This window comes from Lynx rufus, unplaced genomic scaffold (assembly GCF_022079265.1).
Source record: "Lynx rufus isolate CCGP_SWC_20201006 ecotype Redwood Valley unplaced genomic scaffold, mLynRuf1.p SCAF_2, whole genome shotgun sequence".
Lineage (NCBI taxonomy): Eukaryota > Metazoa > Chordata > Mammalia > Carnivora > Felidae > Lynx > Lynx rufus.
This window is the reverse complement of record NW_025814834.1, coordinates 34,037,089-34,049,501: the sequence shown is the minus strand read 5'-3', so window position 1 is coordinate 34,049,501 and position 12,413 is coordinate 34,037,089. Positions and strand designations below refer to the sequence as shown.

Below are 12,413 nucleotides of genomic sequence, written 5' to 3'. Positions count from 1 at the left end.
AGCTTCTCTTAAAATTCTCATCTGTTGATAAAATGATCTCAAATTCTATAAGTGCTATGAGATAGGTTTCCATTCTGCAATCAAATGTTTTTTAGTCAAATGTTCTTCATATACCTCTCATTGAGTTTATCATCCTTATACTATATTTTCCAAACATCTTCATACACTTTATCCAAAACTTAAAATATTTACAAGGAAGTATACTACCCTGATTGTCCCCCAGAACTTTAGAGGGACAATGGCCTTGTAGGGGGGCAACAAGACACATGGAAAGTTCCAGATGTCTCCTCATAACTCTGGCAGGTTTAGCTCCATGGCTAACAACACAGAGCCAGTCACATCTGAGTCCCACATCTTTAAGAACAATCTGTTGGTCACCCGTGTGCCGTAATAGAATGTCTATTCAGAAAGTGCATTTTCTGTCACATTTATTTCTTCTTCCCAATTTTGTTTATGCACCAGATGGGCATATCTTATCTATTTTAGTAAGCACTTGCCTTAAAATGTGGAGCCTGGAGGATTTGTCTCAGTTCTTGGGTCTCAGGGGATTTAGGAGATTCACGTAATATCCCCACTACCTGGTTGGTAAAAAAAAGTGTACACTGTAAAATTTTTTAAAATCTTCATCACCTAGTTAACCTCACCCAGGCTGGATAACAGATATAGCACATTAACCTAAGACAAGCTGTTATTGAAATCTTCATTTTCATCTTTAAAGTCGGGGCCCAGAATCTTTCCTTCATCATTAAACTTTACTACAGCAAGTTGAATTCAAGATTTGGGGTAGATCTAAACTTCAGTGCCCCAGTCCTGGCATATTACAGGCTTGGAATAAGAACTAACATGATTTTGTCATATCATATGTACCAAGGCAATCTCCGTCTAGTGGCGCTAAAACTGTTTGTTAACATGAATGCTTTATGGGCAGGTTAAGGAACCTGAGTTCTCCAGGTATTTGAGCCCAATCCTGTGGATGTTCCATCAAATGGAAAATGGGAATAGTAGTTTGTATTTTAGGACTTACTATTTCATTACCAATTTTAGTGTTTACTGCAATAAAAAATGTTAAACAGAATAAATTCTGATCTCTTTTCTGTGGTTTAGGTGTAGACCTGCTTTCTGATAGGACATGAGAACTTTAAAGACTTTACAGAGCTCTATAAATTCTCAGCAGTTGAGCCTCATTACATACAGTCAAATGAAAATAAATAGTTTACTAAGCTTTACCTCCGTTCACTACAATTACAACAATAAAATATCATATGTGTGTTTTCCTGGGAATAACTGAGAACAATGTGAATTATTGATTAATGGAGTGGAGGGTAAAGTCTTTCTTTTTTTAATATTTATTTTAATACAGTTTGGGCAATAAATAAGAAAATAGATTACACTTTTTCATCCATTTGATAAATATCTATTGAACATCTACTATGTGCTAGGTACTGTTTTCAGTGATACAAATACAGTGCCAGACAAAAATCCCCATTCTCAAAAAAAAAAAATCCACATTTTTTTTTTGATGGTGATGAGAGTTAAAAAGATAAATAAAACAGGAAGGTGGACAGGGAGGGGTTGCAATTTTAGGTAGGGTGACCAGAGAAAGCCTTAGTGCGAAGGTAATATTTCTATAGAGACCAGAAGGAGATGAGGAAGTAAATCATGTGAGTATATGGGCAAGAGCATTATTGACATATGGCATAGCAGTGCAAAAGGCCTGTGGCAGGTGCCTGTTGGATAAAACCACGACAGGGGTTAATCTGGCAGGAGCATAGTGAGCAAGGGGGAGAGCAGTGAGTGTTAAGTCAAAGAGGGAATGGGAACTATATTATGTTTGACTATCTAAGAACTGTGATGTGTACACTGAGATAGGGAGTCATTGGAAGGTTTTAAGCAGAGAAGTGACATGATTTGACACCCCTTTCAAGAGGAATTCTTCAACTACTATGCTGGAATAGACTATGGGGATGGGGGGGGGGGGGAGGGCAAGAGCAGGAGACCAGGGAGGAGGCTATATTGCAGTTATCTGTATACGAGATGCTGAAGGTTTCTATTATGTGGCAGAGTGGAGGTGATGAGATTCTGGATATATTTTGAAACTGGCCCTGAAGAATCTGTTGTCAGATTGGGTATGAGGTATGAAAGAAAGAGAAAGTCACAGATAACCCCAAGGAGTTTGGCCTGAGTACTACAAAAACAAAGGTGTCATTACTGAGATGGAAAAGGTTAGGAGAGAAGTAGCTTTGGGTGTGGGGACCATCAGGAGCTCATGGGCCATGTTAAGTTTGAAGGGTCCATTAAACATGCATTTAAGTACAATGGGGAGGGGCGCCTGGGTGGCGCAGTCGGTTAAGCGTCCGACTTCAGCCAGGTCATGATCTCACGGTCCGTGGGTTCGAGCCCCGCATCGGGCTCTGGGCTGATGGCTCGGAGCCTGGAGCCTGTTTCCGATTCTGTGTCTCCCTCTCTCTCTCTGCCCCTCCCCCGTTCATGCTCTGTCTCTGTCCCAAAAATAAATAAACGTTGAAAAAAAAAAAAATCTTTAAAAAAAAAAAAAAAAAAGGGGGCGCCTGGGTGGCGCAGTCGGTTAAGCGTCCGACTTCAGCCAGGTCATGATCTCACGGTCCGTGGGTTCGAGCCCCGCATCGGGCTCTGGGCTGATGGCCCGGAGCCTGGAGCCTGTTTCCGATTCTGTGTCTCCCTCTCTCTCTGCCCCTCCCCCGTTCATGCTCTGTCTCGCTCTGTGCCAAAAATAAATAAAAAAAAAAACGTTGAAAAAAAAAATTTTAAGTACAATGGGGAGAAGGCAGTGGGTATAAGAGTTCAGGCAAAGAACCCCGCTAGAGATATAAATTTGGGAAACACTTCTATAACAGCATTACCCAAGGATTACATGGGATAAACTGAGCCTAAGATTTAGGAGAAAAAGAGAGAAATGGACATATGCTTAAAATGCCATTTGTTTGTTTAAATTTGAAGTGCTGACTAATTTTCTCCCTTCTATTAAAGCTCAATTAGAAACACTTACGCAATACAAAATCATCAGTCAAACTCTCCCATTAGGTCCTTAATTCATTTAAATTAACAGTGCAAGTAAAATGGCTTCACGTTTAAAGCCCTATTCTTCTGTGGATTAAAAAACCACCTTACCTCATAGGATAACGTCTGTGCATGAGTTGTGGCAGGAACAAGTTTCTTTTCTTTAAATTCCTGGAGACAATCATAAACCTGCAGAAGGGCAACGGTGGGAGAATGACCTATTGATAACGTGACTATTAATGTTTCAGGTTGAAAGGTCTGCAAGAGGAGAGACAGGCCAGGCCACGGTGCAAGCAGTTGAGTGGCTTGTGTGACTGGCCTTTAATAAGGTGTCTCTCACTGTCTAACAGATATGGGCTCAAGTTTGGTGGTTTCAATGCTTCAAGGGCTTAATTACTGGCCGCCACTAGAAATTGGTCTTCCCCAGCCACCATCACTGGTAAAAGGAAATTCAAACTTTTACTCTTGTTATATTGACAAGTGGGTTTTCCAGGGTTGGGACCAATAGGGATTTGAGGCCAGAGACCTGTAAGAACCTCTGTGCCAGGGCACCGGCCATGTGGCTTGGGGTTCAGCAGAGTGTGTGAACAAGAGGCCGGGCACACTATATGTGCTTATTGCTCTCTGTTCTCATCTTCCATTTGTTTCCTCTTCCTCTCTTAATTCTCCAGTAAACGTTCATTTATAAAAATTTCAACTTCGCCTCTGCTGACCCCAGGAATTTTTTCCACAGCAGGATCTACAGTTGGCTGAGTATGCCCAGGCATGCTCAGCTCTGCAGTGAGGCCTTTCTTATTTTAGGAATCTGGTTTCTCTTACAGGTGGAGGGATGAGGCCCAAGAGGCCAGTTAGGCCCAGCCTTCTACCATCTAGATCAGGGATGACAGTGCTTCCTCATGCCGCCCCTGTGCCAAGTGCTCAGGTTTACCCAGAAGACACAAGGCTGATGAACTGAGGCAGGGCACATGGGGTACACACCATCTGCACAGGTGAGCAAGGGAATCCCTTTAGTAACAGGAAAACTCCTGCTTGAGCTTAATCCCAAGAGGAAAACATGCCTGATAGGAATTAGTTTAGGCTTTTCCTCCCAAGTTTTCATGAGAAAACTGGCGGGTAACATGGTGTGAGTTTCAGGTGCACAGTATGTTGAGTTGATATATGTATGTACTACAGAATGATTACCACAGTAAGGTTAGTCAACATCTGCTTTACCTCACATAATTATGATTGCGTGTGTGGGTGTGTGTGGGTGTGTTAAGAACATTTAAGATCCACTCTCTTAGCAACTTTCAAGTATATAATACAGTATTATGAACTATAATCACTATGCTGTACATTACACCCCTAGAAGTTACTCATCTCATAACCAAGTCTATACCCTTTGACCAACATCTCCCCATTTTCTGTAGCCCCTGCCCCTGGCAACCATCCATCTATGAGCTCTGCTTTTTTAGATTCACATAGAAGTGAAAACATATGATGTTTGTCTTTCTGTGTCTGACTTATTTCACTTAGCATAATGCCCTCCAGGTCCATCCATGTTGTCACAAAAGGGAGGATTTCTTTCTTTTTTATGGCTGAATAACATCCCATTGTATGTTTCACTTCTGGGTATATATTCAAAGGAAAAGAAATCACGATCTCAAAGAGGTCTCTGCACCCCCGAGCTCACTGAGGCACTAGTCACAATAGTCATGACATGGAAACAACCTGAGTGTCCAACAATAGATGAATAGATGAAGAAATCAAGACTTTTAAAACAAGTTCTGTGAGTGTACCTCTTTGTTCATGCTAAAGATGTTGCCACTTTCTCTTATTTTATTGTATTCATTTTTAATTTATTTATTTTGAGAGAGCAAGAGCTGAGGAGAGGCAGTGAGAGAGGGAAAGAGAGAATCCCAAGCAGGCTCCCCACTATTATTGCAGAGCCCTACACTGGGCTCGATCTCACAGTTTGTGAGATCATGACCTGAGCCAAAATCAAGAGTGGGATGCTTAACTGACTGAGCCACCCAAGCACCCCACCATTTTCTCTTATTTTAAATAATATATTAACAAGCATCAGAAGATTGACCACATTTCACACTTAGCTGAAGGACACACCCACATCCAAAAATTAACTTTAAAAGAATCTTTCTTAAAAATAACATTTGAACAAAATTATAATTAGATAGTAGATGTTATTGTACAGTGCAAGAAATTATAGCCAAATTTAAAAGAAGAAGAAGAAATTTTCAAGGTAAGAAAAATTTAACATTGGGTGCCTGAGTGGCTCAGTCAGTTGAGTGTCCAACTCTTGATTTCAGCTCAGGTCAGGATCTCACAGTTGTGAGATGGAGCCCTTAGTCAGGCTTAGCCCAAGGAAGCCTGCTTAAGATGCTCTCTCCCTCTCCCTCTGCCCCTCCCCCACTAGTGCACGTGTACAAGCTCTTGCGCTCAAGCGCATGCACGCTCTCTCTCCCTCTCTCTCAAAAAAAGAAAGAAAGAAAGAAAGAAAGAAAGAAAGAAAGAAAGAAAAATTTTAAATGTCTAAACAGAACTGCATATATCTCATTTCCTGATTTTAAGAAACAGGAATAATTTTTTTAAAGCATTTTTATTTGTACTGAGTTTTAGCCTCAAGGACAAAGGGTTGTAGACAGATGCTAAAGGTGCTGATGGCCATTTGTGGTAGCTGCTTTGTGATCCCATGGTCCTCTGGACGAAAAGGAACTAGGAGAGAAAAGAGGAGCTGCTGTATACTTCCCCACCTAAATTAAATTCCTTCATAAGCTAATAGGTTTGTGTGGCTCTTCTCTGAGAATTGCTGTGATATTGTGATTTATAATAAGAATTACATTATTTAGTCTGGCCCTGATTCTGGCTCAGAGCTTCTAAAACCCTTGGAATTTCCTAAGCAAGGAAAGTGCTCTTTTTTTATGTTAATGAAGTGACTTCTGGAATGCACCTAAGGTTAAGGGCAGGTTGCCAGGAGAACTAACCATGTAATTAGACTGTTGGCATTTTCAGTCCCACCTCACCCCCACCCCCTTCCTCCACCTCTAAATCTGGGGGAAGGGAGAGCGGCTGGAGGTTGAATCTACACCCACTGACTAATGATCTAATCAGTCATGGCTATGTAATGAAGCCTCCAGAAAAGCCCAAAAGGACTGGGTTTGGTAGAACTTTTGGTTTGTGAACATGTGGAAATCTAGGGAAGAGTGAAGAGGGCATGGAAGCTCTTCATCCCTTCCCACAAGTCTTGGTCTATTTATTTCTTCCATCTGGCTGTTTCTGAGTTATATCCTTTTATAATAAACTGGTAATCTAGCAAGGGAAACGTAGCAAATTAATGGAACCCAAGGAGGAGGTTATGAAATCTCTGATTTATAGACAGTTGGTCAGAAGTACAGGTACCCATCTTGGCTTGTGACTGATGTCTGAAATGGGGGGAGGGTACAGCAGTCTTGTGAGACTGAACCCTTCACCTATGCTATCTCCAATAGGATCCGATGCTATCCGATGCTATCTCCAGGTAGGTAGTGTCAGAATTGAGATGAATAGTAGGACATCCAGTAGTATCCCGAGAATTGTTGTTGGTGTGGGGACGCCCACCCCCATGTTGGAAATTCTCAGAACACACATAAGAATTGGCCTTCTAAGAACATTTACCAAGTTGGAATTTCCTGACAACTGACCAGTGGCACAGCTGGGTAAGCAGTTCCCAGCTCCCACAGTAAGCAAAGGCTTCCGGGTAATGAGGTGCTCACCTTCAGCAGAGCCTGCAGCCACGGCGAATGGAGAAGATCGTACAAGAGACACACCCCATTCACATCTCGGCTATAGAACAGATTCAGCTCTTGTAGCACAAGCCTCAGGATCTGGGAGAGACCTGGAAAAGGGCGAGGGCAGAGATGGGGTGGTCAGTGTAGGTGAAGAAAGGCAGGTGTAAGTATGAAAGACAACTCAGACAGCTGGGATGTCCTAGTGACTATGGAGGAAGGAGATGATGCTGGATTTAAGGCCAAAGACTCAGGTTTCAAGCCCTGTTCTATCACTGTGTGAGCTTCAGAAAGTCACACAACTATCTGAAAACCAGTCCTTGGGGCAAAATGAGAATATGCTAGCTTTCCCATTGGGTTGTTGGGAACATTAGATGAAATAATAGATCATAGTATATACAGATGTAGGATTTTATGAGAGCAAAATTGCTTTCCCTTCCCTACTTTTATCAGCCTTTGGTTTTTTCCAAAATTATCTAGTTGTTCTCTGGATCTTCTTTCTCAAATTCATACATAGTCTTTGTCTTCACCCTTTTTGAGAGTTCTTATTGAAAATGTGATTGAAGGGGCGCCTGGGTGGCGCAGTCGGTTAAGCGTCCGACTTCAGCCAGGTCACGATCTCGCGGTCCGTGAGTTCGAGCCCCGCGTCAGGCTCTAGACTGATGGCTCAGAGCCTGGAGCCTGTTTCCGATTCTGTGTCTCCCTCTCTCTCTGCCCCTCCCCCGTTCATGCTCTGTCTCTCTCTGTCCCAAAAATAAATAAACGTTGAAAAAAAAAAAAAAAAGAAAATGTGATTGAAAAACTTGGTCCATAGGTTTTTAATACAAATCTCAGGATTCCACTGATTAAAGAAACTGAACAGATTTTAGTGAATGCTTGATTTTTTTACAAATAGAAACTATTTATTGTAGTGATATCTTGAATGTGAACAAGTTGTGAAGTTCTAAGTTTAAATAAAACACTGGGAGATCAGAGAAAAAAAGAGGTTCTAAACTCACTATGCCAATTTCTTTCCATCCTGACTTGAAAATTGCTTACACTCATCACTAGTAGATGTAGTAGGACACTCTTAAGTGTACAACAATGTCCTTATAAGGATCACAATAAATCTGGGGCACCCAGGTAGCTCAGTCGGTTCAGCTTCCAACTCTTGATTTTGGCTCGGGTCATGATCTCACAGTTCATGAGATGGAGCCTCAAGTTGGGCTCCATGCTGACAACAAGGAGTCTGCTTGGGATTCTCTCTCCCTCTCCTCTGCCCCTCCCCTGCTCGCACTCTCCCTCTCTCAAAAATAAATAAACATTAAAAAATAAAATAAAAATAAAAAAGAATCACACAAAATCTATCAGAATCCCTTCCCCTAATTTTGATCTCATATTTAGAATGATATTATAAGGGTTTTCCAATCTAGAAAGGAGTCCTGATACCACATACCATTCTCTGGATTGGTGGCCGTAGAGGGCTTCATGTCCTTCTTGTCTGGTGGATCTGTGCCTTTGTCTGTCTGTATCCCTCCTCCCTGCACAAGCTTTCAGAAGGAATTCGGAACTGGGAGCAGACCAATAGCTCACAGCACACAGCTCACTCAGTCATGCTGGCCATGCAGCTCTCATGCACTGGAATATATTTTCAATAGCATTTATATTGAGCAAGTCAAGCACTGTGCTATACTCTGGGATCCATATCAAAAAAAATACTTGCCCTGTGGAGCTTACTCCCTAAATTAACCCCTATGAGAGAACACTACAATTTCATAAAACAGTCTTCCCACTCTTCTCTTTTTTTAGCAAGTGACAAACAAATCTTTGTTTCTTTCCCTTCTCTTTGCCAAGTTAATTTTACCATCCTTCAGAGCCAGAAGAGGCTTCCCTGGCTTGACTCCACTCAGGTGCCCTGTTCTCTCTCACTGCACCTATAGTTCTTCATGGTACTGATCATAATGGCAAGAGTCATGGCTACTCCTGAGGCATACTCTTAAAGGTTGTTTTCTACGTTGCTTTCAGAAGGTTTATTTTCAAGAAACAGAAACACAATAGTGGCGAAACAGGGTAGAAATTTATATCTTGCTTATGTAAAAATGTAGAGGCAGAGAAAATTCAGGACTGGTAGGGCAGCCTTGCTCCATGAAGTGCTCAGAGAACGGTCTCCTTCTAGCTCACTGCTCTGCCACCCTGGGGTGTGGTATGGTTCTCATTTTCCTGTTCCAAAATGGTAGCTGGAGCTCCAAACATCACTTCTACATTTCAGCCAGCAAAATGGGGATTAAGAAAATAAGGGCAAAGGGGTCATGCTCACAACTTCAGAGAAGTTGCCTTATATGATGAAAAATCACCTGGTATAATTTTCAAACACCTCACTGGACTTTGATGTTGCTAAAAACAACAACAACGACAACAACAACAAAAAAAACTGTATAATTATCAGAGCCTGGAACCCAACTTTTCTTTACCTATAAACACAAAGTATTTTTGTATAATATACATTGAATTTTCTGAAATGGTATTACTGTAATTGAGAAATGAATTTACTTTGCTTTGCTTGGACTTTATCAAGTTGCTCACTATTTCAGAAAATCATGTCAATAGTGCTAAGGCTGCTCATACCATTTCGGGTATCACAGTGTCACACCACACTATCTGCCTTTATCTGTGTCTGCATTCAAAGCTGCTGCATCCTGGTGGATTTTTTTTATAGGTGCAAACATGTTATTTCATTATATATAGTGATATATATGGTGTAGTGATATTCCAGATTTGTATATTGAAATATACAATGTCTTATTGACTACATTTATTTAACGTCTCCTTTTTATTATTCTTAGGACATGATATAGATGGATTTTCCTTTTTTGAGGTTGTGTGTAAGTAAGTGTCTTATTTTGGGTTTCCCCAGAATCAGACACAGACAAAGATTTTAGTGGGATGATTTGTTTGGAAAGTGATCCCAGGAAACACCAGTAGTAGAGTGGGATATTAAGACAAGGCAAGGGGAGCGCTGTCGACAATAGCCAAAGTATGGAAAGAGCCCAAATGTCCACTGACGGATGAATGGATAAATAAGATGTGGCATATACAGATGTGGCATTGTGGTACAATGGAGTACTACTCAGCAATCAGAAAGAATGAAACTTTGCCATTTGCCAACTATGTGGATGGAACTAGAGGGTATTATGCTAAGGGAGATTAGAGAAAGACAAATATATGACTTCACTCATATGAGGAATTTAAGATACAAAACAGATGAACATAAGGGAAGGGAAGCAAAAACAACATAAAAACAAGGGGTACAAAACATAAGAGACTCTTAAATACAAAGAACAAACTAGGGGTTGCTGGAGGGGTTGTGGGTGGGGGAATGGGCTAAATGGGTACAGGGCATAAAGGAAGACACTTGTTGGGATGAGCACTGGGTGTTATACATAGGGGGATGAATCACTAGAATCTACTCCTGAAATCATTATTGCACTATATGCTAACTCGGATGTAAATTTAAAAAATTAATTAAAAAAAATAAAATGTGAATGATGACATTAAAAAAAAAAAAAAAGGCAAAGCAAAGGGAAAAAGTCAGTGAAAGGTGTACCAAGCAAGTAAATCCTTGGGAAAATATGGGACAAGACAGTGGGGATATTTATACACCAACGCTGCCAGTGATTGGTTGGGAGCTTTTCCTAGAGAACATTACTTCTAGTTCTTCCAGCCTGCTACATGCATACTTTCAGATAGTGGGTACAGGTGCTGGCAGTTTGAAGTTGGCCTGGAGCAGGGGGTTGGGGAGGGTGCCTGGGTGGCTCAGTCCGTTAAGCAGTTAAGTGTCAGACTCTTGATTTTGGCTCAGGTTGTGATCCCATGGCTGGTGAGTAGGAGTCCCGTGTTGGGCTCTGCACTGACAGTGCATAACCTCCTGGGGATTCTCTCTCCCTCTGCCCCTCCTCCACTCATGCATGTGCTCTCACTCTCTCTCTCTCTCAAAATAAATAAACAAAAACAAAAACAAAAACAAAACTCTCTCTCTCCCTCTGCTCCTCTCCCCAGCTGGCACTTACTAAAAAAAAATAAATTAAAAAATTAAAATGATGTTGGCGTGGAGTGCACCAAAATTGTAAGGACCAAGGGCATGTGGGTAGGGCACCAACAGTGTTTACTAAAGTAGGAGAATAAAGGGTAAATCAGGATTCTTTTAAAGGAGGATTTCAAATTAGTTGTTAGAGACTGGGATATTGCATCTGATGTGGTTGAGAACTTCTGTCCAGAGTTTAGACATTGTGGGGTTGAACCAGGGAGGCCATCTAGAAAAAGATCATTATTAGGTTGTCTCTAAATTCCAAGACAGTGAGAACAGCAACACGGAAAGCTGTTATGAGATTTTAGACAACTTTCCCATGCACATTCTTTCCCAGTCACACTAAAGTATTCTAGTTTGCTAGATTCTAAGAAAACCTGAGATCAACATGTTTCGCCACGCCCACCACCACCCACCCTGCCCAGCCCCAAATGAGTTAGGTTAAACCCTGTCCTTTCCCTGTATTCTAGTTTTTGAGCCTCTATTGAATCACTTAGTTCAACATGTGCATGTATGACTCACCTTCCTCCCAAGATGGGAGCACGTTTAGGGTAGGGAACTGAAAAGAAAGATGGAGCATCTTCCAGAGAAAAATCAGAGCAAACAGATGGGTCTGGCACCAAGCCATCATATTCAGGCAACTGCTGAAAACGCTACCCGAAGGGTGCCTCACAAATTACATATCCTTAGAGAGGCAGCGCAGATTAACAATCCAACTGCTATTCATGTAGGGTGGACCACATTTCTTCCATATTTGATGCCCAAAAGACAGTGTGCCAAACTAGACCTATCTATGCAGCAGCTGGGGGCGCTAGACAGTGCAGTCCTGAGATGAACTTACTGTGAAGGAGATTTACAAATAAACTGTGGTTTCTGTAGTCGTTTGATTAAGAAAGCTTCCAATAATCTAACTCCAGTGTTGCACAGATAACTAATTGATATATTCTAAAAAGCTCATGTTGACTAAAATCTCCTCACTCATGGAGGTATAAACAGTAATTTTCATCTCCACAGCTTGGGTGAATTCTAAAAACGTTGCTTGCCTGGTCGTTGTTAGGTTCCCAAGACAAATTTGCTATGGACGAATTGTGTTCCCCCAAATTCAGCTGTTGAAGCCCTAACTCCACTGTGATGGTATTTGGAGATGGGACCTTTGGTAGATGATTAGGTTTAGACGAGCCCCCATGGGGGCATTAATGCCCTTGTACAAAGAGACACCAGGGAGCTTGCTCTCCAGTCAGTCTCTCTGCCAGGTGTGGACACAGCAAGAAGGAGGCTTTCTTCAAGCCAGGAAGAGGGGTCTCACCAGAACCTGCCCATGATCGCACCCTGATCTCAGATTTCCAGCCTCCAGAACTGTGGGAAAATAAATCTCTGTTGTTTAAACCACCCAGTCCCTGGTATTAGCCCAAGGTAAGACAAAAATTCGTAGAAAAAAACTCAGAAAATGGTTTTCCCTCTCTCTTTATGGCTACAAAAACTGTTGTGACACTTCAGTTCACAATCTGCTTTGCAATTCTCTTATGCATTAACCTGTTCAGTGTCCAGCTCCT

At 41.6% G+C, this 12,413-nt stretch overlaps 1 protein-coding gene across 1 annotated transcript in view; it reads right to left on the bottom strand.

Moving 5' to 3' along the window:
• Window positions 1-9,029, bottom strand: part of MPP4 (MAGUK p55 scaffold protein 4) — a 39,235-nt gene extending 30,206 nt beyond the window's left edge. The window contains exons 1-5 of the mRNA XM_047082233.1: window positions 8,958-9,029; window positions 8,233-8,326; window positions 6,786-6,907; window positions 3,148-3,225; window positions 498-578 (exon numbers count right to left, since the gene is read on the bottom strand). Coding sequence (XP_046938189.1) covers window positions 498-578; window positions 3,148-3,225; window positions 6,786-6,907; window positions 8,233-8,326; window positions 8,958-9,029 — 447 coding nt within the window. The remainder of the gene's footprint in view (window positions 1-497; window positions 579-3,147; window positions 3,226-6,785; window positions 6,908-8,232; window positions 8,327-8,957) is intronic.
• Window positions 9,030-12,413: the final 3,384 nt, after the last annotated feature.